General features: G+C 55.0%; 1 protein-coding gene across 1 annotated transcript in view; it reads left to right on the forward strand.

Moving 5' to 3' along the window:
- Positions 1–24,111, forward strand: part of RNF213 (ring finger protein 213) — a gene marked incomplete at its 5' end in the record, with an annotated part of 42,400 nt that overhangs the window by 7,831 nt on the left and 10,458 nt on the right. The window contains 33 exons of the mRNA XM_084218800.1: positions 82–228; positions 754–852; positions 1,491–1,613; positions 1,900–2,080; positions 2,616–2,789; positions 3,181–3,339; positions 3,631–4,244; positions 4,530–4,695; positions 5,241–5,458; positions 5,967–6,107; positions 6,205–6,366; positions 6,793–7,933; positions 8,385–8,578; positions 8,943–9,095; positions 9,755–13,333; positions 13,806–13,942; positions 14,241–14,336; positions 14,760–14,878; positions 15,378–15,500; positions 16,101–16,183; positions 16,909–17,056; positions 17,330–17,465; positions 17,869–18,057; positions 18,326–18,465; positions 18,882–19,036; positions 19,340–19,552; positions 19,908–20,089; positions 20,786–20,906; positions 21,012–21,112; positions 21,330–21,509; positions 21,849–22,012; positions 22,106–22,208; positions 22,866–22,980. Coding sequence (XP_084074926.1) covers positions 82–228; positions 754–852; positions 1,491–1,613; positions 1,900–2,080; positions 2,616–2,789; positions 3,181–3,339; positions 3,631–4,244; positions 4,530–4,695; positions 5,241–5,458; positions 5,967–6,107; positions 6,205–6,366; positions 6,793–7,933; positions 8,385–8,578; positions 8,943–9,095; positions 9,755–13,333; positions 13,806–13,942; positions 14,241–14,336; positions 14,760–14,878; positions 15,378–15,500; positions 16,101–16,183; positions 16,909–17,056; positions 17,330–17,465; positions 17,869–18,057; positions 18,326–18,465; positions 18,882–19,036; positions 19,340–19,552; positions 19,908–20,089; positions 20,786–20,906; positions 21,012–21,112; positions 21,330–21,509; positions 21,849–22,012; positions 22,106–22,208; positions 22,866–22,980 — 9,756 coding nt within the window. The remainder of the gene's footprint in view (positions 1–81; positions 229–753; positions 853–1,490; positions 1,614–1,899; positions 2,081–2,615; positions 2,790–3,180; positions 3,340–3,630; positions 4,245–4,529; positions 4,696–5,240; positions 5,459–5,966; positions 6,108–6,204; positions 6,367–6,792; positions 7,934–8,384; positions 8,579–8,942; positions 9,096–9,754; positions 13,334–13,805; positions 13,943–14,240; positions 14,337–14,759; positions 14,879–15,377; positions 15,501–16,100; positions 16,184–16,908; positions 17,057–17,329; positions 17,466–17,868; positions 18,058–18,325; positions 18,466–18,881; positions 19,037–19,339; positions 19,553–19,907; positions 20,090–20,785; positions 20,907–21,011; positions 21,113–21,329; positions 21,510–21,848; positions 22,013–22,105; positions 22,209–22,865; positions 22,981–24,111) is intronic.

Consider the following 24,111-nt stretch of genomic DNA (forward strand, 5'->3'; position numbering starts at 1 on the left):
AAAAACTGATTTAAATCAGTTGTCTGTTGCTGTCCCGCTTGAACCGTGTTTATTTTGTTGTTTTCCCTCTGTGTGGGGCAGGTTGCAGGGGATGCTGTGCAGGAAGTTCCAAAGCAGCTCAGTGGAGCTCTGAGGGAAGCTCGTGCCTGGTTCAGAAACGTTCTGAAAGAGAAATTGCTGAAGGAGTACCTGCACCACGTGGCCTTCTCTGTGTTCTCTGAACTTCGGGTTTGTCATCCTCTGATAACATCAGTACAAAGGGGCTTTGCTGTGGCTTAGCCAGGGTCGTGGGTCTGCTGCCTCTTTGCTGGGCTCTGCAGCTGTGGCTGGGTAAGGACTGGGTGGGGATGGGCAGTGTCTGGAGCTCACCTCTGCTCTGCTTGTCCTTGGTGTTCCTAAAGGCATTGCTGGGGTGAGGAGCTGCCCCTTGGTGTTGTCCTCAGGCCTTCCAGCTCAGAGCAGCCCTGCCAGTCTGAGCTGCTGCTCCCAGCCCTCCCAGCCCTCCCAGCAGCAGGGTGGAAGTGCCTCATCCAAAAGTCTCCTTTAGCAGCTGAGACATTTGCACGCTCTTTGGGCTTAAAAGCTGCCTTTTGCATCTCTGGGAGTGTTCTTTTCCTCGGGATGGAAACATCTGGAAGGGCTGCAGACTGTCTGAGGCGTGTGGGGCATCTCTTCTACATTGTTCTTTTAATTTCCTTTCTTTGTTAAATCTCAGCACTCAGCGGTTTGGGTTGGTTTGCTTGTCCCCTGCAGGCCTGGAATAAGTTTGTGACTATCAGCTTTCCAGATGAGCAGTTCACCCAGACGTGGAGGAACACTTTACTTGCAGATCTGAAGAAGAGAATCCAGCAGGTAGGGGAGAGTCCAGGCAGCCTTGGCTGCTGTCCAGAGCAGATGCAGTGACTTGTGCTGTGCTTGGAGCAGGAGCAGAGTGGCTTTGGCCATGGCAATGTCCCACGCTGTAACCTTGGTCAGTGGCCTGGCTGCAGGTCCTGGTGCTTCAGAGGAAATCCACACTCTGAACAACTGTCACCTCTGTGCTTTTGAGAACCTGTGAGTGCAAAGTAAACACCCAGGGGCTCAGAGAAGCCAGGCTGGTGCCTCGTTTCATTCCTTGTGCAGAAAGGGTGCTGCTCAGGCTCCCAGATGCACACCCAGCTGTGTTAGTCCCTTCCAAAGTCACACTGTGTCTCCTCATCTCCTTTCTACAGCAGTTACACATTTCTTTATGCCTTTGATTTTCACGGTGAAATCAGGAAACAAATATTTTCTGCTGTGAGCCTGGCTTGGAGAGGTGGATATTAAGTAATCACACACTTTAGATGGAACTCATTAAAATATTTTCCAAGCATTTATTTGTTTGCTGTCTCTCCCAGGCCCTCAGAAATGGGCTGATGCTCAGGTTCCTTTTATTGCCTTGATAGCAGCACGGCTTGTGCTACCAGGAGAAACACTTTGAGTTGATGAGAAATCTCCTTTTTGCCCTTCAGGAGCCTCCAGTGAACCAGATCTTGGTGTACTGTTGTCAGCATCCCCAGATCACACAGATGGACTCCTCCATCAGCTGGTGCTTCCAGAACTGTGCTGTAGAGGCTGTGCCTGCAGCTTGCCAGGTATGGTGTGTGCCCTGCTAGGGGAAGGGAAAGAAAAGTGGAATTTCACAGCAATTCTGTTGCACAGGGGTGTGCCTTGTGGTGGAAGGGGAAGGTGGATGTTGTTTGAGTTGCTGTGGATTGTTTGTTAAAGCAACAACAAAAAATGTTAACAAGAAATCAGGAAATGAGGTCCGTGAGGAATATTTGTAATGTGTCAGCTGTGTCACAGGGCTGGTTTGGAAGGCACAGACACAGGGGGACCCCAGAGTCTGACCCACCTGGCCCTCTCTGTGTGCCCTGGCAGATGCAGAGCAATCTCCTGGAGCAGATCTCTGCCTACAACATGGGCCAGTTCAGCCAGCTCGTGTCTGCTGTCATTGTGAAGTCGTGGCCAGTCAGGGCTGGGCAGTTTGAGGGCGATTTTGATACGATTCTGCACCACCTGCTCACGTGGCCTGACATCAAACATATCTTCAGCTTTAATGGTAGGTCTGTAGTTGGGTTCTAGGAGGCCCTGAGAAGCTTTTCTCTGCCTCACTGCTGCCACTGCACAGAGCAGCAGAGGGAAATGTCCCTGCTCTTGTTTTAGTCCCTATCTCAAAGCTTGAAATATTCAGCTTGGGTTTGGAGAGGGAAGGCCAAGGAAGAGTGAGCCACTATTCCACTTCTAATCCACTGCAGCTTCCTCAGGATTTGTGGACCATAGTTTCTTTCTCTGAGAAGTTCTCACAAGTTACTGGCACACAAAAATGCCAAAGAGCTGGCCAAGTGAACGGATCCAGATGGCTTTTGTTTGCCCCACAGGGTTTGGGTCTGGGCTCTCCATGGCAGGTTTCCCCATTGCTGTCCTGAGATCCTGGCTTTGTTCAGAAATACATGAGGGGTTGGAGGGTGGTGTGAGTCCACAGGCCCTTGGGTGGGGGTTCAGTAGGAAATGGAAGGACTCTGTGCCATGGCATGGACAAGTTCCTGATTGTGCCTGTTGTTTGGGAAACGTGACGTGCTTTGTGCCTGGAGCAGGAACAAACAAAAACCTCCTGGACAAGCTCACAGATGAAGCGAAGGATGTCATGGCCATAGCAGACTCTGTGCTTACGAGCGTCACCGACGACATCCACAGCGGCTGCATCCTCGTGAAACACCTGGAGGAGGTTTTCCAGCACCAGGAGCAGTTCCTCTGCATCTGGGAGACAAGTAGGAGATGGGTTCAAAGGGGCATGGTTGGCTGAGAGCATCACTGCCGTGATGCTGGCCTGCTCGGGAGGGGCTGCAGGGTTTGGGGATGCTCAGGAGGATTTGGGGATGCTCAGGAGGGGCTGCAGGGTTTGGGGATGCTCAGGAGGGTTTGGGGATGCTCAGGAGGGGCTGCAGGGGGTTGGGGATGCTCAGGAGGGGCTGCAGGGGTTGGAAATACGCAGGAGGGGCTGCAGCTGTTTGGAGTGCTGTCCCTTGGCCTGGGCAGGGATCTCCCAGCTCCAGTTTGTGTTGTCACTGCAGGGTTTGTGGCTCTGCAGTTCCCAACCTGAGTTGGGATGCAGGGCTTGGGAAGTGTCTGCTTTCTGACTACAGGTGAGTTGTCTTTCAGAGCACCAACAACGATCGAGTGAGGAAAAGGAGCTGCTCCAGAGAAGCCTGAAAGAACTGCTGGCACTGAGGCACGAAGAAGTCACACAGCTCAGAAGAGAGGAAAAAGCAGTAGGAACCTTCCTGAGCATGTGCAGGAAGGTGCAGAAGTCTGTGAGAGGTAGAGTTGTGGGGGAGCAGACTGAAAGTGGCAACTCCAGAAAATATAATTTTCCCTGGAAATCTCTTGGCTTTGGGAGCGGGTTTGATTCTGAGCCCCAAAGTGAGGGTGAGGAGGGGTGGGGGAAGTAAAATCAGAGCACTGAGGGGATCAAGTGAGTGCTTGTGCATCAAATGACACTTGGAGGGGTCCACCTGCCTGGTAGCAGTTTGTGGCTTGGGGGATGGCATGAGGTGAGCTGGAACCAGCCTGCACCAGCTGACCTCCCTCTGACCTGTCTCTGCTTTACAGTGAATGTCGGTGAAGTGGCATTTCAACACTCAAAAGATCTTCGCTTAAAGAGACTGAATCAAGTTGTGGTGATGGGAAGGAGGCCCCTGGAGGCCTTCTACAGCCTGGGGCCAGAGCTGAAAGACTTTGTCCACAAAATGCACTCTTTTAAGGACAGCCTGATCTTCCAGCAGTTCTGGGAGGAAGCAGCACAGAAGGCAGGAGAGGAGTATGTGTGTGACAGTCCAGAGGAGGATGAGGAGGAGGAGGAGGATGAGGAGGAGATTACTCCTGAGCTGGACCTTGATGAGGCTTTGAACAGCATGATCCGCCCTTGCTTTGACAGCTATGCAATGCTGTATGATGATCTCAGATCAGGAAGCCTCACGCTTTCTGCAGTGGATAGAATTTTCCAGGAGTTCACAAATCATCCTGAAGATCTCAGGGTGGAGCTGAACACCATCTGTGGCCTTCAGCCTGCAGAGGACAGAGGCTGGGTTGACCAGCGAGTCCAGCAGATCCAGCAGTACCATGAAATGCATTTAACCTTTGATGCTGCCAAGATCATTGCCCAAGTCAAAGAGAGTTTAGGCCTCTCTGGTGACTTCAGTATCCTGGAAAACTTGTTGCATATAGTAAGTATCCCTGACCTTGGCTTTGTACTGTCAGGGTGTTGGCTGAATTTGAACCTTCCCACAAGTCTACCTCAGTTTGTCAAGAGCCATTCCTTGAAGCAAAATGCTTATTTGAGGTAAAAATCAAATGTTCCAAGTGCTTTCGTGTAGTCACTCCTTAAAGGGAGATGATGATGCTGCTCTGTTGGGGTGTGGCTTTGTGGAGGGCTTTTGTTTCCCTGCTGCAGAACCAGTGACATTTCCCAGTTCCAGACTCAGTGTGTGTTTGCACCACTTGCTTTCCAGACAGAAAAGCTTGACTCCTACAAGACCCAGAAGCTGGATTCCATCAGCCCTGAGCTCGTGCAAGCCAAGAAGCTGCTGCAGGGGATCACTGTGCCCCGCCGTGGCTGTCTGAAGGAGCTGGCCCAGCAGAGGGAGTTTGTCTGCTGGGTCAGAGAGGCACTGAAAGGTGTGTGCTGCTCATCCAGGAATCAGAGAGTGCTAGAAGGGATGGCAGCTCGTGAGGGGGCAGAAGGAGCCCTGAATCCCTGAGCCATCTGCTCTGTGCCTTGGCAGCTTCTGGCGTGGAGAGTTACATCTCTGATGGGCTCTGGTGGGGAACGTGCTATGAGGACCCTTTGAAGGTGCCCATGCACTGGTGCAGCACACAGGGAGCTGGGCTGGGCCTTTGGAGGGCTTCAGCAGCTGCTGCTGCTCAGTTCAGACCTGTTGTTTCAGGGGATGGAGCTGAGTGTCTGCCAGCTGAGCCATCTGACCTGCACAGCCACCTTCACCTGAGCACACCCCCAGGCACTGCTCCCGTCCTGGCTGGGCATCGGGGGCCTGTGGGGGTCCATGGGTGGATGGATGGCCTGGGAGAGCTGATGGGGAGGGGGCAGTTACCAGGAGCTGCTGTTCAGAGCATCCTCCCTGCATTTCCTGCAGAGGCTGGTGATGAGGGCTGGTGCCCGGGCCGCCCCACACCTTGCTCACCCCCGTGCTGCCTCCTTTCAGACATAAACGAGCTGAAGGTGTTTGTCGACCTGGCCTCCATCTCGGCGGGGGAGAACGACATGGACGTGGACCGGGTGGCCTGTTTCCACGGCACTGTGCACGGCTACTCCTCCCTGCTCTACGAGCTGCGCCACGACTCGGGCTTCGAGGACTTCATGCGCTGCTTGCAGAAGCTGTGGCGAGCCCTGGACAGCGACGAGACCCTCCCTGAGAAACTGGTGAGTTCTGCTGGAGCGGGGCCTCGGCACCCTCCTGCCTCTCTGCCTTCCAGGAGGGGCTGGAAGTTGGGCTGCCCTGGCCAAATGGCACCTGCTGCTCTTGTTCTTGGAGGAAAAACAGCTGGTGTTCCTGCAGCACAAAAACTCCCTGCAGCAGCTGTAGCTCCAGGGCACCGTGAGGCTTTCCAGTGTGATGTGGTGTGGCTTGGCTCGTCCAAGCTTGATGGTGATGTGGAGGGGAGGCAAATGCCTGGGACCCCTTACCCCATTGCAGCAGGGCCTGCCCCTGTGGCAAGGGCTGTTGGAGCACTGTGGGTTCTGTTCAGCCTCCCATGGAGTGGGTAAGGAAGAGCTGTGCACAAAGAGCAGGCTGAAACCAGTACTGATTCCTTTCTTCCTTCTCCATCACAAAACTCTTGTGCCAGCCCAAGCTGTTTGTCCTGGTCAGGTGTAAGCAGAGATCAGATTTCAGAGCAGTGGGGCAGTGCTGTGTCTCCTCTGCCCACAGCGTGCCTCGGCTCAGCACCTGGAGTGGCTGAAGACAGTGAAGGAGAGCCATGGCTCCGTGGAGCTGTCCTCGCTGTCCCTGGCAGCTGCCATCAACAGCAGAGGGGTCTACGTGCTGAGGGCACCAGCTGATGGCCAGAAGGTGAGGCTGAGCTCCCCCAGCTCCCGCTGCCCCTCCTGCCTGGGGGCTGCTCCCAGAGCTCAGCCCCAGGCACGCTGACAGCTCCTGCTCCTGGCAGGTCTCCTTGGACAGCGTCCTGCGCTTCACCCTCCCGGCGCGCTCGGGGGACACCGAGGCCGCCTGGAAGTACTCGCTGGCAGAGCTGCGCGAGCTGCAGAACAAACTGATGCTCATGTCGGCCAAGGGAGAGCAGGGCCTGGAGGTGGAGAGGTTCTCTGAGGTCAGATTCCAGACCCAGGGGTTACTGGTGTTGGGGCCAGGGCTGGGTTTTCCCTGCAGTATGAGCTTTTAGGGCCGTGGTTGACAGCGGAGTTGCTGGGGGTGGCAGTCACAGGCACGGGGGTGTTCCTGCTGTTGGTTCCTTGCTGCAGTGGAACTAAGTTGGAGACAGAGCAGTGAACTCCTGGCCTTATCCTCTGGCTGCACTGGGGAGTGTCCTGGCTGGCACCATCACTGTAATTTTGTAGCAGGATGGCTGGGAGTTCCTTCCTGGTTTCCTGGGGATGCTGCTGTTAAAAAGTCACAGTCTATGAAGGCGTGACACACTTTGGGGCCAAAGACTTGCTCTTCGTTGAATGTCTTTCCAGTGATTTCGTGGCTGAAACTTGTAAATCAGCTTGTTTCTCTCTCCTCTGTCCTCACACAGGTCTTTTCCAATGTCCAGAGACTTGCCCAGGCCTTTATAGACCTGTACTCAGCTGGGAACATGCTTTTCCGCTCCTGGCTTGCCCAGGTGTATTGTTCACCCCACAAAGAATCCTGTGTTTTTATAGACTTCTCCCTGGGCCCCATCCCAGTGCTGGAAGGGCAAGGGGATATGGCAGCTGTGCTCCCAGCCCTCTGCAAGACCATGGAGAGCTTCCTGGAGAGCTGGAAAAGCTTCATGAATGCTAAGCGATGTGAGCATTTCTACCTGAACTACTACAGCGCGGAGCAGCTGGTGTACCTGTGCTCGGAGCTGGGCCGGGGCAGCCCCAGCCAGGCTGCCCTCATGATGCTCTCCTTCCTCAACCCCCACTGCACTGAGCAGGATGTCCTCTCAGCCCTCGGGAGCCAGGGCCCCCCCAGCTCAGGCCAGGCCGTTTCTGACTTCCAAGTGCTGCTGGATGGGGAGAAGGACCTGAGCGCCCGGCTGGAGCACATCTGGGAGTGCTACATGAGCAACATGGGCTCCTTCCTCCCCAACTGCCTGGACATGGACACGCTGGGCGTGTGGCTGAGGGACCTGGCCGGCAGTGGCAGAGAACGTGTCACCAGAGCCTTCCCTCAGGACCTGCTCTGCGTGGGCCAGCCCAACCTGATCAGCTGCCCTCGCTCCGAGGTGCTCAGCTCTGCCCTGGCCATTTACATGCACAGCCCCGAGCAGCCCCTTCCCACCTTCGACGAGGTGCTGCTGTGCACGCCCCAGACCAGCGCAGAGCAGGTGGGGCTGTTCCTGCGCAGGTGCCTCATTCCCTGCCGGGGGGGGAGCAGGATCTACACCATGCTCTACGCGGATGAGCTGAGCTACGACGTCAGCAAGAGGGCGGAGGCGCTGTTCCAGCACCTGCAGTGCTACAACAGCTCCTACAGGCTCGTCATCCTGTACAACTGCGAGGGGGAGAGCAGCTACCTGCCCTCTGCCTTCAGCCACTACACGGTGCCCATGATTCCCCAGAGGTCACGGGCAGAGATCCAGCAGTACCTGCAGCGCCACTTCCGCGTGCCCCGGCCCTCCGACTCGGCTGCGGCCGTGTTCAAGGAGCACATGTGCGTTGGGATTGTGTCCTCCAAAAGAGCTGGCATGGGTAAGGTGGCACGTGCAGAGTGGGCTCTGCTGGGAGCTCAAAACCAGGGTGGGGTTCACCTTGCCAGGTTTTCTGTCCAGGATTTAAGTATCTCCGTCAAAAAGAGCAGTTCAGACTGGTCAGTGCAGGGAGGTAAAAGCTCAAAGTCACCTTGTGCCCTGGTTTGACTTAGAAACAAGCACAAAATAGATTCAAGTCCTAATAAAGAGTAAAGCTTCTCTCAGGCAGTGGAAGGAAAACAAACCTTATGGATAACAGGAGCAATGTGCTGGACTTCAGGCTCCAGCTGCTCAAACCAGATTTAGACTTTCTTCTGGAATGCCTTTTAGGAAGCTCCAGAGATTTTAGGGCATGGGGTACTTAAGCATTTTATTTCCTTCTGTCTATTATGGTCTTAATGTGATATATCTGATATTGATGGCTTTAATTCTTGTGGTGTTTTTAATAACAGGGAAATCTCTGTATGTGAAGAGGCTGCATGAGAGACTGCAAGAAGAGCAGCCTGACTGCACAGAACTTCTGAAAACCATCAGGCTGATTGAACCAGAAGTGGATGAAGATAAAGTGCTAAAATCTCTCCTGCCTTTTCTGAAGAGAGAGCACCAGACAAAGCCCATGATATTCCATTTTGATATCACCTCCTCAGTGAGTACATCCCCACCTCTCACAGCTGCCTTATCCTACAAGTCCTGTGTGGACCCTTTCAGGGACTTTCTTTAAAGCTCTTGTTTCTCAACCAGCCGTTTCCCTAGCGTGTGTTCTCTCATTATTGTGTAAGTAACACAAATACCATCAAGGTGATTGAACTCTGGAGCAGTTGCCCAGAGAAGCTGTAGAGTCTCTGCCTTGGAGACATTAAAACCTGACTGACTGTGGCCCTGGGCAGCCTGTTCTAGCTGGGCCTGCTTTGAGCAGAGAGCCTCCCCACCCTCAACTGTGGTTCTGTGATTCTGTGAAGTTGTGATGGGCAAATAAAGAGCAAATGCCTTGCTATCTCTCCTTGTGATAGGTGCAGCGTGGAATTCCAGAGTTTCTCTTCAAGCTCTTGGTTTTGCAGTACCTGACAGATAATAATGGCAATATGTGGCTAAGGCAGAAGTGTCATCTGTACATCATTGAAATCCTGGAGGTGTCCCCAGTGCCAAAGACAGCAGCCAGACCTGTACGTACCAGCAATGCTCCTTTTTTGGGAATTTCTCAGTTTGCACATGTTGGTACATAGCTGTGGTGAGCTGTTGAGACTGCAACTGTAAACACAGCACAGGAGTTCACTGTTTCATTGGGGGTGTGCTGCATCCCATAACAAACTGATGTCCCTGGTGTTGTACAAAGTGTCACTAACGCCAGACAGCAAATTAGGCCTGTCTGGTTTCCTTGGGTTGATGATTTCTGAAGGCATGTTAGTCCAAGCCTCACTGCCCCCACATTTATAGGAAACTTAAAAATGCAAAATCTAATCTCCCTCATGTTAATTTGCATGTTTGAAAGCAGAGGAATATCTATATGCATCTGTAAGAACAGAATGTAGAAGCGACTGGAATAAATATCAGCAGTTTCTTTGGTTTAGTTTTCTTTAAAGTAGCCATGAGAAGGGGCTGGAGGTGATGCCAGGCTCATGTTCCTGGAAGGAAAATGTAGGAGGGAAGAGGGTTCCTTGGTGCACTTTAAGTGGAAGAAGGGATGCACAGGGAAAAGGCTGGGTCCTGTTCCTCAGGTCTGTGGTTTTAGACAAGGACACTGTTAAGGACAGATTAACTAAGCTGATGAAGAGTGAGGCTACGGCTCTGTGATGACCTTTTCTTTTCTTTTTCTTTTTTCCAGATGTCAGTGAACCAGAAGTATCACTTCTTGGATGTGTTCCCTAAAATAATGTGCAAGTCTCCCAAAGAAGTGCTAGAAATGGAGGCACTTGGGAACCGTTCCGTGGATGTGGGAATGGACAAGGAGGAATTTTGCAGCGAGGCTTTCCAGAGACCCTTCCAGTACCTGAGAAGGTTTGACCAGGGCTGTGACCTGGACAGGTTCTGGTACGAGGCGCTCTCGGTGGAAGGCAGCCCTGCAGAGTGTCTGCAGCTCTTCCTCCTGCACTGCGGCGTGGTGGATCCCTCCTGGGCAGAGCTCCGCAACTTCACCTGGTTCCTCAACGTTCAGCTGAGAGACTGCGAAGCCTCTGTCTTCTGCAACCCCGACTTTGTCGGGGACACTTTGAATGGTTTCAAGAACTTTGTGGTTGGCTTCATGATTTTAATGGCGCGGGACTTTGCGACGCCCTCCCTGAGCATTTCCGACCAGAGTTCAGGAAGACAATCCTCCCACCTGGAGAACGTTCCGGAGGAAGATCTGCTTCCTTTCCGCATCAGGAAGAAGTGGGAGTCAGAGCCTCATCCCTACCTGTTTTTCAATGAGGATCGCGTGTCCATGACGTTCATTGGTTTCCACTTCCAGCAGAACAGGAATCGCATCGATGCCATCAATCCTCTGAACGGGAACGTCATCAAGAAGGACATCATGACTCTCCAGCTCTACCAGGGCTTGTTAATGCAGGGGGTTCCCTTCAACGTGCCCTTCGATCAGCTGCCCCGCAGCGAGAAGCTCGAGAGGCTCTGCATGGTGCTGGGGCTGCCCTGGGTGTTCGACCCCGACGAGACCTACGAGCTCACCACAGACAACGTGCTGAAAATCCTGGCCATCGAGATGCGGTTCCGCTGCAACATCCCGGTGGTCATCATGGGAGAAACGGGCTGTGGGAAAACCAGGCTGGTGAAGTTCCTGTGCCAGTTGCGCAGAAGCTTTGTCGAGGTGGAGAACATGAAGCTCGTCAAGGTTCACGGAGGCACCACGGCGGAGATGATCTACGCCAGGATCAGAGAGGCAGAAGCCCTGGCCATATCCAACAAGGAGCAGCACGGCTTGGACACCGTCCTCTTTTTCGACGAAGCCAACACGACGGAGGCCGTGAGCAGCATCAAGGAGGTTCTGTGCGACCGCACGGTGCAGGGGCAGCCTCTGGCCTCCGGCTCTGGCCTGCGGATCATCGCGGCCTGCAATCCCTACCGGAAGCACACGGACAGGATGATCCAGCGCCTGGAGCTGGCCGGGCTGGGCTACCGGGTGAAGGCCGACGACACCCGGGAGAAGCTGGGCTCCATCCCGCTGCGGCAGCTCGTCTACCGGGTGCACGCGCTCCCGCCCAGCATGATCCCGCTGGTGTGGGACTTCGGGCAGCTCAACAACTGCACTGAGAAGATGTACATCCAGCAGATCGTGCAGCGCGTGGCGGAGCAGCTGCCCCTGGCCGAGGAGGAGGTGAGGACGGTCACGGAGGTGCTCTTCGCCTCCCAGCGGTACATGAGGCGGAGGGACGACGAGTGCAGCTTCGTCAGCCTGCGGGACGTGGAGCGCTGCATGGAGGTGTTCAAGTGGTTTTACAGGCACAGCCCCCTGCTGCTGAGGGAGCTGGAGAAGTACCTGGCTGAGAGGAAAGCCCCCAAGGGCAGCGGTGACAGAAACGGCGTCATCTGGTCCTTGGTGCTGGCCGTTGGGGTCTGCTACCACGCGTCCCTGGAAAAGAAGGAACCGTACAGGACTGCCATCAGCCAGGTCCTCCCAAAGCCTTATGATACCCAGAAAAAGATTTTGGAAGAAATCACCCTGATGCAGGACTTATTCCTGAGTGGGGTGCCACTCCGGGATACCATAGCAAGGAACCTGGCCTTGAAGGAAAATGTCTTCATGATGGTCATCTGTATTGAGCTGAAAATCCCCCTTTTTCTGGTGGGGAAGCCTGGGAGCTCCAAATCCCTGGCAAAAACCATCGTGGCCGATGCTATGCAGGGCCAAGCAGCTCATTCTGACCTGTTCAAGGACCTGAAGCAGATCCATCTCGTGTCTTTTCAGTGCAGTCCTCTCTCCACTCCAGAGGGAATCATAGGCACTTTCAAGCACTGTGCTCGATTCCAGGAAGGGAAGAACTTGGAGGAGTATGTATCAGTGGTGGTTTTGGACGAGATTGGGCTGGCGGAAGACTCTCCCAAAATGCCCTTGAAGACTTTGCATCCGCTTTTGGAGGATGGCTGCATAGACGACGTCCCTCTTCCTCACAAAAAGGTTGGCTTCATTGGGATTTCCAACTGGGCTTTGGACCCTGCTAAGATGAATCGAGGCATCTTTGTGTCTCGTGGTGATCCCAGCAGAGAGGAGCTCATTGAGAGTGCAAAGGGCATTTGCTACTCGGCACGAGGGGCTCTGCAGAAGGTCGAGCACTATTTCCATCACTTTGCAGATGCATATGAAAAAATTTGCAGGGACCAAGACAGGGAGTTCTTTGGCCTGCGTGACTACTACAGCCTCATCAAGATGTTTTTTGCCTTAGCTAAGAGCTCCAAAAGCGAGCCCACTCCTCAGGACATCGCCGCGGTGGTTCTTCGTAACTTCGGTGGTAAAGACGATGTCAACGCCTTGGAAATATTCACCAAGTTGCTAGGAAAAGAGGAGATACGTGCCCACGATATCAGTAGGATAGAGCTGATCCGACAGAACATTTACAGCAGTGCTGAGGATGGGGACTGCAGGTACCTGCTTGTGTTGACCGAGAACTATGCTGCGCTGCAGATCCTCCAGCAGGCTTTTTTCACCGCCCGCCAGCAGCCGGAAATCATCTTTGGCTCCAGTTTTCCTAAGGACCAAGAATACACCCAGATATGCAGGAACATCAACCGAGTGAAGGTCTGCATGGAAACCGGCCAGATGGTTGTGCTCCTCAACTTGCAGAACCTCTACGAGAGCCTCTACGACGCCCTCAACCAGTACTACGTGTACCTGGCGGGGCAGAAGTACGTGGATCTGGGGCTGGGCACGCACCGGGTGAAGTGCCGGGTGCACCCCAAGTTCCGCCTGATCGTCATCGAGGAGAAGGAGGTGGTGTACAAGCGCTTCCCCATCCCGCTGATCAACCGCCTGGAGAAGCACTACCTGGACATCAGCACCGTGCTGGACGAGGCCCAGAGGGAGGCCGTGCGGGAGCTGGAGCGCTGGGTGCAGGAGTTCACGGCCGTCAACGCGGAGGAGCACTTCATCGGCCAGCAGCGGTACGGCCCCGCCGACGTGTTCGTGGGCTACCACGCCGACACCTGCGCCTCGCTGGTGCTGCAGGGCACGCAGCGCCTGCGCCCGGCCTGCGCCCCCGCCGAGCTGCTGCCCCGCGTCACCGAGCGGGCGCGGCTGGCCCTGCTCAACTGTGCCACCCCCGACGCCGTCATCCGCCTCTGCGGCTCCGTGGGGGTGTTCATGGCCCCCTCCCTGGCCCACACCTACTTCAGGCAGCAGCAGCACACCTCCTTCGCCGACTTCCTGGGCGCCCACGTGCGGGCAGGTGCCGGGCCCCAGACCGCCTTCACCGAGGTGAGGCTGGGGGGGGGTCCTGGCCCGGCTGGGGGGGCTGCTGGCCCGGCTGGGGGGGCTGCTGGCCCGGCTGGGGGGGCTGCCGGCCCGGCTGGGGGGGCTGCCGGCCCGGCTGGGGGGCTGCCGGCCCGGCTGGGGGGCTGCTGGCCCTGCTGACCCCGCTCAGCTCCATGTGCCAGGGCTGCAGCGATGCACTGCTGCGTGTGCCGCAGCACCGGGTGTGCAGAGCTGGGTGGTGGCAAATAAATGCTGATTTTGGGGTGCAGTGCAGCTGTGCAGCAGGCTGGGGGGCAGTGCAGCTGTGCAGCAGGCCAGGGCACGGTGTAGTGCTGTGCAGCAGGCTGGGCAGTGCAGTGCAGCTGTGCAGCAGGCTGGGGGACAGTGCAGTGCAGCTGTGCAACAGGCTGGAGCACAGTGCAGCTCTGCAGCAGCCTAGCAGCCCTGCAAGCACATCCCTGCCCCTGTTTCCCAGGTCACCACCTTCTCCCGGCTGCTCACCAGTGCTGACGCTGCCTGCCTGGAGAGGGAGGTGCAGGGCAAGGCCCAGAGGCCCCAGCTCCTGTTCCTGCAGCAGTTTGACACCGAGTTCTCCTTCCTGAAGGGCATCCGGTGAGTCTGGGCCGGGGTTTCCCTGGAATGGGCTGGCAGCTGTGTGCAGGGTGCGTGGGCAGAGCCTTCAGAGCACTACAGATGGAACAGGGAGGCTGTGCTGGCACTGGGCTGGCTCTGCCCAAATATCTGCTGATAAGGGACAAACCTCATCAGCTCCATCACATGAGATGGGGTTTGGAGGTTTTCTCTCTGCTCCTGCAGCAGCTAAAGCTAATGTGGAGTGACTGGCTCTGTGGTCTTTAATGTTTGATCTTTATACTCAGTGACTTCTGTTAAATCTCTTTTCACTCTTCAGGGATTTCCTGGATTCCACTTCAGGAAATAAGGTCCTCATTATTCAGACAGACTTTGAAGATGGCTCTAAGAATGCCCAGCTCATCGCCTCAGCCAAGTGAGTCAGGTTTGAAGTAATTCAGTTCTGCCTGGACACTCCTCCCTGTGTTTGGTTGTTGATGCTGTTTGGGGATCTCACGCTCAGCGATGTGCAATCCTTTATTCTGGAGCAGAATGAATCTAAATGCACCGATTGTACTTCAGATAATCCATAACCAGAGTGAGCTAAGCTGGGTGAAATGAGCAGATAATCCCCTTTGAAGTGTGAATTCTGGCCGCTGGCTGCAGAAGTCCTGAAGGGCTGAGGGTCGTGGGCCTATTCAGGGCACAGCTGGAGGTGGCAGCACAGCACCACAGCTGGGGGGAAGGAGTGGGAGTCACCTGTGTGTGTTCTGGGACAGGACACGTGTCCTCTCTGAGGAGAGACCCGTGGGCCTCTGTGTGCCTTTGCTGTGCCACCAGCATCTCCTCTTTGCTGCAGGTACACTGTTGTCAATGAGATCAACAAGGTGGACCTGGGGGAGGTCTCTGTCTTTGTTTACTTTATCATGAAGCTCTCCCGGCTGAAAGGAGGCACCTCCTACGTGGGATTCCATGGAGGTGGGTGTGCCTGTCCCTCCAGGCAATCATTTCTCCCGCTCCCTGTTCCTTTACGTGCTGAGAAGCTGGGCTCAGTGTGTCCTGTGGGTTGTCAGAGCTGCTTCCCTGTCCCCCAGGGCTGCCCAGGGGATCAGTACCTGGCAGTCCTGGCTGGGAGCCCCTTGCCTTGCCTGCTGACAGTCGGGTCCCCTCTGCAGTCAGCTGGAGAGCAGCACGCAGCCACCGGGTAACTCTGTGGGTGTGCTGTCCTCCAGAGGCTCTGGAGCAGGTGCTGACGTGTTCAGCAAGGTTCCTTTGGGTCTGGGGGCTTCTGAGAGCCTCAGAACCTTGGAACTGTCAGGCAGCAGCAGTAGGTGCTGAGGGCACTGTGCCTTCCCCTCCTCAGCAAGAGGTGAGAGCTGGCTCTGAAGGTAACCCCAGGGCTGGCAGTCATTCTGGGGGAGCTGCTCTGGAAGGAGGAGCTGCAGGCTGGGAGTGATTCCTTGTTCTGTGCCCGCAGGGCTGTGGCAGTCGGTGCACATCGATGACCTCCGCAGGTCCAAGGACATGATCTCTGACCTGACAGCCCTGCAGAACCTCACCATCAGCCAGGTGTTCTCTCAGGATCCAGGTGCCACCAGAGGTGAGCTGTGTGCTGGGGAGAGGGGGAGCTGTGGCCCCAGACTTGGTGCTACAGGAGCTGATGCCTGGCACAGCCTGTCTGATGACTTTCCCTGCTCAGCACCTGGTTTTGGGGGGTTACCACATGGCTCCCAACTTGTATTTAATTCATTACTACAATTTTAGGTCATCAAGAGAGTTAATTTGTTATTTTTCCCTTTTCTTTTTGACAAGAATGTGGCATTTGCACTGCTCAGCAGCCTGAGGGCTCTGTCCCAGCACAGGAGGCAGCAGATGCTGCATGCAAGTGACTGACAAGGATCTTTCTTTCCCCTCAGCTTTCTCTTACTCTCTTTCCTTTCCCCACGCTGCCTGACAGGAGTCAGGGAGAGCTTAAGGCATTAGCTCAGTGTCACACTTCCTCCAGCCCTTGCTGCATGAGGCCTGACAGCCCGAGCTGCAGCTGTGGCTGTGTTTGGGAGGGGAATCTCAGCCACTCAGGCAGGTGCTGATGGGTCTCTGACAGATGTTCTGCTGCTCTGGGATGCAGCTGCTGAAATAAGCTCTGATTGACTGATGCAGGAGTGCACTGCTGCTTTCTAATGAAAATTCTACACCTCAGCTGCAGCCCTGCCTGCCAGTGGAGAAGCACAGCAGGAGGAGGGGGAGGCTGGAGCACCAGTGCCAGGAGCAGAGCACCATCAGGTCAGTTCAGAATACATTTGTTTGCCTCTCAGCTGTCACTGTGGCTCTCTGCTCTCTCATCCATGTGTCACCTTTTGTGTCCCCCTTCACCTGGAAGCAATCAGCAATATTGCATCATGGATGTTGCTGATCAGACACAAGTTCCTCCTCCCCATTGCTCAGTCAAAATCAGCATCACTAGAGAAATAAACCATTCTAAGGACTCTGTAATTCCTTAGTCATTTCATTCTTCTGCTTTTTAAACATCAGCTCTAAGTTTTTGTTGCCTTTCTCCCCCTGGAGGTGGGAGCTGTGCTCCTGAGCCTCACTCCAGCTGTGTGCTGTGAGCTGGAGCTGGCTGAGGGCTTGGCTGTGCTGCAGCACATTCCCTCTGCCTCCTGTGCCCCTGGCAGCCTCAGCTGGACGTGGCCAGCCCCAGGGACACAGAGCATTTCCCAGCAAGGGCACATTTTCCCTGCTCACATTGATTATTTCCATTTCTGTCCTCAAACTGCTGAATCTTGCCCCTCAGGAGCCTCAGCTCAGCACAAATGCTGTGTCACAGGCCAGTGTGAGAGGGCCACAGAAGCTGCATCGTGTTCCTGACAGCACAGAGCTGAGAGTGGCACCTGGGCTGAGGGGAGCTGGGCACAGGGAGGCCAGGCAGGGAGCCCTGGGAGCCTTTCAGGGGAGTGTGCTGGGCCAGGAGGGTCCCTCCAGGGCAGTGACCTTGTTTCCCTGGGCAGGGTGAGATCCTGGACACCACGGTGCTGCTGAGGACCTGTGTGCAGAGTGCTGTGGGCATGCTGAGGGACCAGAACGAGGACCTGAGCCGCAGCAGGAGGAGGATTGAGATTCTGCTTGGCCTCTTCTCCAAAGAGGATGAGCTGAAAGGTGTGTGCTGCAGCTGGAGACCCCCAAAGCAGTCAGGCCCCTGGGGATGCAGAGGTGCTTGCTGTGGTGCAGGCAGGGGGCTGTCCCAAGAACGTGTGCTGCAGTGTGTGGGTGGGTGTAGGGCTTTTCTGCTGTCTGAGTGGTGGCTTTTTCTCTGGCTGTGCTGGCTGTTTTTTCCCCCACTTGGCCAATTATTGGAACAACTGTCAAATGCTGTGCTTGGTGGGATATTTGAAAGAGAAGAGAAAGCACAAATTCCCTGTTGTTTTGTAGCCTCTTTCCTGAAGATAACCAAGGCTCGTCTCTCCAGCCTGTTGAAGAAGCAAGAAGAAAATTCCCTGCACCCAAAAAACTGGGTGCTTCGGGAGGCCTCCAACCTCACTGCTCTGCAGGAGGCAGGTACCTTCAGGTGAGCACTGCCTTGTCACCTCCCAGGAAGGGTCTGCAAGTGGCACCTGTGCAGCAGAGAGAGCAGCTTTGTGTAATTGGTGTGAACATTTGCAGTGTCAGTCTCCAGGCTGTGCTGGAAACTCTCTGAAGGCAATTTTAGCCTCTCCTGGGGAAGGGTGAGTCAGAGCTGAAGGGGCTGTACTGGGAGGGATGCACAAGTGCTTGAGTGGAACAGTGGGATCACAGGTGGGCCAGGAGTGAGGGGAGTGCAGGGTTTTCTGTTGGTTGTGTTCTTTCCCATAAAGGCAGCATTAGGATTCTGTCACATGCAAATGTCAGCACTTACTCAGGACAGGCACCTCCTGTTTTGCTGATGCTGTTGCTCACATTCCCTCTGGGTTTCTCCATCTCTCTCCCCCAAGGCACACCCTGTGGAAGCGAGTGCAGAAGGTGGTCACTCCCTTCCTGGCTCTCCTGATTGCTGTCATGGACAGGAATGGCAATCTGGAGCTGCTGGCCAGGCCAGGAGCAAAGTGGGTGACAAAGCTGTGGATGTTCATCTTCAGTGACCCCAAATTCCTGAGTGTCCCTCTCAGTGTGGGGCAGAACAGGTGAGCCTGGGGGAGCAGCAGAGCCTGGGCTGGGCTGGCAGCACCAGGAGCAGCCCAGCACTGGCTCTAACCCCCCAAAGCAGAGGGATGGTGTTTGTTGGCTGCCCTGAGGGCAGCAGGGCACTGCTCACAGTTCAGCCTGTCCTCCTCCCCTTCTCTGTCCCCTCCCTCCTAGGGCTCAGTTGCTTTCTGCAGCCTCTGCCTCTGTTGTCTGCACCGTGCTTCCCAGACAAAAGCCCTGTGCATTAATGACCTTTTAACCCCCCAGCCCTCAGGCAGAGATAATCCTGGTGCAGAACAACATGATGGTATCTGCTGATGCTGGGAATGAGATGCCCTTCAGCTGGAGGATAAAGGAGTACCTGGAAGAGATGTGGTTGGAGGCTCAGTACATCCAAAACACTGAAGGTGAGAGCCTGGCTTCAGCATCTCCATCCACTGCCCTTTGAGCTCTGGTTTGTCACTGCTGTGCCCCTCCTGTCGCTGGAGTCACCTTCAGTCCCTCTGTGCTCCAGTGAGCCAGCAGAGTTCTGTGCAGGCAGCTTTTCTTTGTGCTTCTCACCATTCATCTTTCTCACCTGTTCTGTGCCTTTGCATTCAAAGTGCTGTGGAGCAGCCAAGAGTTAATGACAAGGTGAGATTCCAGAAATACAACACGGTGCTGGGCTGACAAGGCCTGGCCTGAGTCCCTCCTCAGTGTCCTGGATGAGGGGAGTGCTGGATGCATCAGTGATTAATGAGGTGTCAGTGTCTCTAGGATAGATGCTGTGTCAAAGCCAGCTTCCTCCTAACATCCAGCTTTTCTCTGCATCCTCATTTTCCAGGCCATGCTGAGAAGTTTGTGGAATACTTCCAGAAAACTGCCCTGGGAAGATTCATCTCTGCTCTGACTGAGGAAGAAAGGCAGCTGCTCTTTGGGTGCTACATCACAGACTTTATTGTCTTGACCATCGGCGTGTCCTCCCAGGAGGAGCTGCAGGTCAGGGGCTGGAAATTCTTTGGATGGGGAGAAGAGTGTGATGGCTGTGAATGTGTCCTCCTGAATCAGTCCTGCCTTGGGGAGAATCCCCTCTGAGGCAGCCCAGCAGCAGGGGAACCCCAGAGCAGACACTGGACACTGGGGTCACTCCGAGAGGCAGCGCCTCTATAAATGGACACATTTAAGGCTGTCTTTGTAGGGAAGTGATTCTCATCTTTCAGAGAATTTTGCCAGGCTTTCCAGGACAAAATGAATTCTAGAAGTACTTTCTCACCTTTGGTTTTGTGTGTCCCACCCCCGCAGTGTCTGCGTGTGGCGTTCCTGTCCTGCGTTGAGGAGTGGGTGGCAGAGTCCCCCTGGAGAAAGGAGCAGGTGCCCTCCCTGCCCTGGGCCCACCTGGCACACAACCAGTTCAAGAGCCGCCTGCAGAACTTCTCCAGGATCCTGGCCGTGCACCCCCGCGTCGCTGGCTGCCTCCTGAGCCAGCAAGGATGCAGAGCTCCCTGCTCTGAGATGGTAGAGTCACTGCCTCAGCCCTGGCAGGCAGCTCTGCCTGCACTGCTCTTCAGCCTCCTTTGCATTTCAGCCCCAGCACGGGGGGAAGCACAGGCTGGGGTTCCTCAGAGCTGGGAATGATCTGCTGCGTTCTTACTGCTACAAGCAGCTTTTAAGATAGTTTGCCCTGCTTTTGCATTGTTAATAGGCCATGCTAACGAGCCACACCACAAACATGAGAATTGCAGAGGTTAAGATAATCAAGTAGGACGTTATTCAGCAGAGCATGTGCTGTAGCGAGCCTTAGTGAGAGCCCAGGGCCCGTAAGGAGTTCTGAAACGCAGCTGTTGTTACCCCTGGCCCCGTGTGTGTGCAGGTTCTGGACGTGCTGGCTGCCATGGTGTGTGCTGAGGAGCTGGAGGAGCTGGTGCAGACAGCCTCCCCTGAGCTCTGGCTGCAGAGAGTGAAGAACCTCCACATGCCCATTGAATTCCTGTGCAAAGAGGAGGGTGCCCAGCGCCGGGGCAGCCGCTGCCACCAGCTGCTCAGGGAGCTCAGGTGGGTACCCAGCCCTGCTCACAGCCCTGCTCTGGGCCATTGGAGCAGCCTGAAGCCGTTCTGCTGCTGCTTCTCTCAGGCTTTGCAAACCTTTCCAGGTTCCTGCTGGGCTCAATTGCATACCAAGCAGCAAGAACCACATTTTTTTCCCCTCCTCTCCTGCAGATTCTCTCTCTAAATTTGGCAGTATCATCTGGTGCATTCCATCTGGGTTCAGGGGTTATTTAAAACTCTCCTCAGGTTCCTGTTCACCAGCAGTGTCTCCCCACTTCATCCTCTGTGCATAAGGACTTGAGAGATGGGGAATTTCACTGCGTCCTGTGTTTTGGAAGAGAGCCCAGAGTGCTACCCCACTTTCTCACAGACCTTGTTTAGTTTATTTGAAGTGAAGAAAGTGCAGCTAATTGTGATTGGTATTTTAAGAATGTTTTGAGACAGAGGTTAGAGGTGTGAGAAGGTGTGTGCAGCGCCGCTGGCCCCGCTGCAGCGCCGCTGGCCCCGCTGCAGCGCTGCCTCCAGGCCAGGCCCTTGACCCCCCCGGGCGAAGCGCTGGAATGTTCTGTCCTTGCAAAAACCCCTCTGGAAAGCCAAAGGGCAAAGCAAGTGAGGAGTGCAGGAGTGCTGTGGGGGGAGCAGGAGCAGCAGGGAGCCCCTGGCTGCTGTTGCTGCTGTGGTGCCAGCCTGCTGTCCCCCCAGGGCCTGCTGGAGCCGGGTGTTTGCCATGGCACTCTTCGTGGAGCACGTCCTGTTGGGCACCCAGGCCGTCATGCCCGAATTTGAGGGTTTGGTGAGAAAATACGCTTTGCTTCTTGCCAAGGTGAGCAGAGCTGCCATTTCAGCTCTTCCCTCTTCTGCTGATCACGGGAATTCTCATCTCAGGTGTTGCAGCTGAGTCACTGGGCCTTGTCCTTTCCCTCTGCAGTGTTTCCAGCACGATTCAGACATGAAGTCTCATCCAACCTTCGTTGCAGTGCTGACAGTGCTGTGCCAGTGCAAGAACGAGGTCAGCAGCAGGCTCTACAGGTACTGACACTGGGACAGGCTGCAGGGGCCGGCAGGGACATTGCCAGCACACTGCTGGCACTGAAAGCCAAGGGAAGAGCAATGGCCCTGCTTGGTTCTGCACCCTGGGCTGAGCAGTGAGCCAGCTCTTGGTCTAGCTGCAGCTGAACGTCTTGTTCAAGGCTTCTGGGGAGGCTGCATGGGAGCAGCTGTGCTCATTGCTGTTTCTGGATGCCAGGCATGGTCTGGAGCCGTGTCCCATCTGCCTGGGAGAGCCGAAGGACCCCGTCTGCCTGCCCTGCAACCACGTGTTCTGCCACAAATGCATCAGCCAGTGGCTGGTGCCAGCGCAGATGTACTGTCCCTACTGCAGGGCTGCTGTGGAGGATGTGCAGCTGACTGTCTCTGAGGAGCTCAGGTACCCCAGCCACCCTCCCCAAGGTGGGACTGTTCACTGGGGGAGGCTTTGTGAGGAAATTCTCAACTCTGAGATGGTCAGCACGAGACTGGGGGGTGAGCTCTGCTTCATCCCTCTGGAACTGAACACATCCTGTCTGTTCTGCTGTTTAAAAAAAGGGGAAAGCTGCCTTGGTCTCTGTAAAAACATGCAAACCAAGGAATGGTTTGGGTTGGAAGGGACCTCAAGGATCATCTCGTTGGCAGGGTTGAAAAGTGCCTCCCTTGGGTGACTTTTGCCTGTGTGTGCTCACTTCCTCTGTGGTTTAAGAGGTTCTGTGTTTGCTTTTGCCCCTCCCAGAGCTGCCATAGCAAAGAAGGCTCTGTTCCGCCAGAGGTGCAATAATTTCTTCATTGACATGGTCACCACCATGTGCTTCAAGGACAACGAGCCCCCTGAGCCAGAGGTGATCCAGAGGCTCCTGAACCTGCTCTTTGTTCACAGAAGCCTCGTGAAAGACCCAAGTGAGCTCCCTTCACCCTCACCCTGTCTTATGGAGCTGGATCTGCCCCCACCTTCTCTCACCTGCCAAACCTGTCCTTCCCTTGTCTCCACAGATCACCCTGCTGTCTACACAAAATTCCTGTCCCCGTTCAATGATGAGGTGGATGAAACTCCCATCATCCGCTCTGTGATGCTGAAGCTGCTCCTGAAGTACAGGTGGGCACAATCAGCTGAGGGAGGTTCTGCCAGGCCAGGTGAAGCTCTGTTCCTCAGCAAACCCATCCCATTGTTCTCCTCACCTCCCTGAGTTTCATTGAATCTCACATTCACCACAAAAAATCTCACAATCTTTGCATCAGTCAGGCAGCTTGGCTGGCTTGCATGGAGCTTGTGGTGCAGTGTGAGCAGCCTGTGCAAGGTTTACCTGGCTGTCCCCCACTAACCCTCTGCTGTGGGCAGATGCCTGGTTTTGCAAGGTGGCCGAGTAGCTGCTCTGATCTAGGTCAGCAAAGTGAAACTCCTCGTTCGCTGAGATTTAATCAGGATTTAAACTGATCCTGTGTCTGCTCCACAGACCTCCCCATTCCCACCGCCCTCCCAGCCTCCCTCTGCAGGCAGGGCACAAAAGCCCTTCTCAGGTGTGACCCCCTCCTGAACCAGGTGCCTTTTGCCCTGGAAGGGCTCACTGAGCACTGCTGATGATCCAAGCCCAGCCCAAATGGCACTGCAGAAAATGGCACAAGGGTTCTCCATCTTGCAGCTGGATGCAGAGTGCCCCCAGCTGTCACACAGCTGGCTCTGGGAGCTGTGCTGTGATCCAGAGCAGTTCTGTCAGCATGGCAGCTGTGTCAGGGCTTTCTCTCTCTCCTGTAGCTTCAATGAAGTCAAAGATGATGTGCAGCATTACCTGTCCCAGGTGGAGCACAACGAGCTCCTAGAGAAAAATGACAAAAAAGAGCTCTACCTGCTTTTTGTCAACTGCTTGGAGGTAAGAGCTGGGCCATGAAACTGTTGCAGTTTCATGAGTAAAAAAACCCAGGAGCAGAAATTCTCCTGCAGTTGTAGGCATGTTTCTTGTGTATGTAACTATTTTTCCAGCTAGAAAGCCCAGAAGGAGTTGATACCAAATCACCTGGTCAGAACTTGCTCTCAGGAATGAGCTTTGCTTTTCAAGGAAGGGCTTGTGTGGCTTTGCAGCGTTGCATAAATTCTTTCCCTTGGACAAGTGTCTGGGTGTTAAACCTCAACCTCCAGCACAGGAGTGCAGCAAGCAGGGGCTCTCTAATGGCAGCAGCCCTCTGCTGAACTGCCCTCTTGTCTCCACAGACCCTTAAATTACTGTGCAGAGCTGAAATCATTATGCCTTTTGGATTGTTCCCTTTCCTCCCCTTGTGTAACTGCCAGGGCTTTGGACAACTTGATACAAATATGACAGCAGGGGAGAGGTTTCATTACTATGGGTTTTTTTGAAGTCAGTTTGTAGTTAAAATCACCATTTGTGTTCTTGCTAGGGGACAGACAGGTAGAGCTTGGCATCTTGGAACATGGAGTGTGTGTTATTCACAGCCTGCTCGTGGCTCTTGCTCAGCTCCAAGCTTGGGGAATGTGGGACAGCTGGGGCACATCCTAAAAATTGTGTTTGGCAGAGGTGTAGGATGAGGGAGCAGTGGCAGTGGGGTGGAGGGAGCGGGGATGGCTTGGAGGGAGCGGGGATGGGTTGGAGGGTGCAGGGATGGTTTGGAGGGTGCAGGGATGGTTCAGGGGTGGTTTGGAGGGTGCAGGGATGGTTCAGGGATGGGTTGGAGGGCGCAGGGGTGGTTTGGAGGGCGCAGGGGTGGTTTGGAGGGTGCAGGGATGGTTCAGGGGTGGTTTGGAGGGTGCAGGGATGGTTTGGAGGGTGCAGGGATGGTTCAGGGCTGGTTCAGAGGGCGTGGGGACGGTTCGGAGGGTGCAGGGATGGGTTGGAGGGCGCAGGGATGGGTTGGAGGGAGCGGGGATGGGTTGGAGGGCGCAGGGATGGTTCAGGGGTGGTTTGGAGGGCGCAGGGATGGGTTGGAGGGCGCAGGGATGGGTTGGAGGGCGCAGGGGTGGTTTGGAGGGTCAGGGATGGTTTGCTGTG

Source organism: Fringilla coelebs, assembly GCF_963513975.1.
Source record: "Fringilla coelebs genome assembly, chromosome: 19".
Classification (NCBI taxonomy): domain Eukaryota; kingdom Metazoa; phylum Chordata; class Aves; order Passeriformes; family Fringillidae; genus Fringilla; species Fringilla coelebs.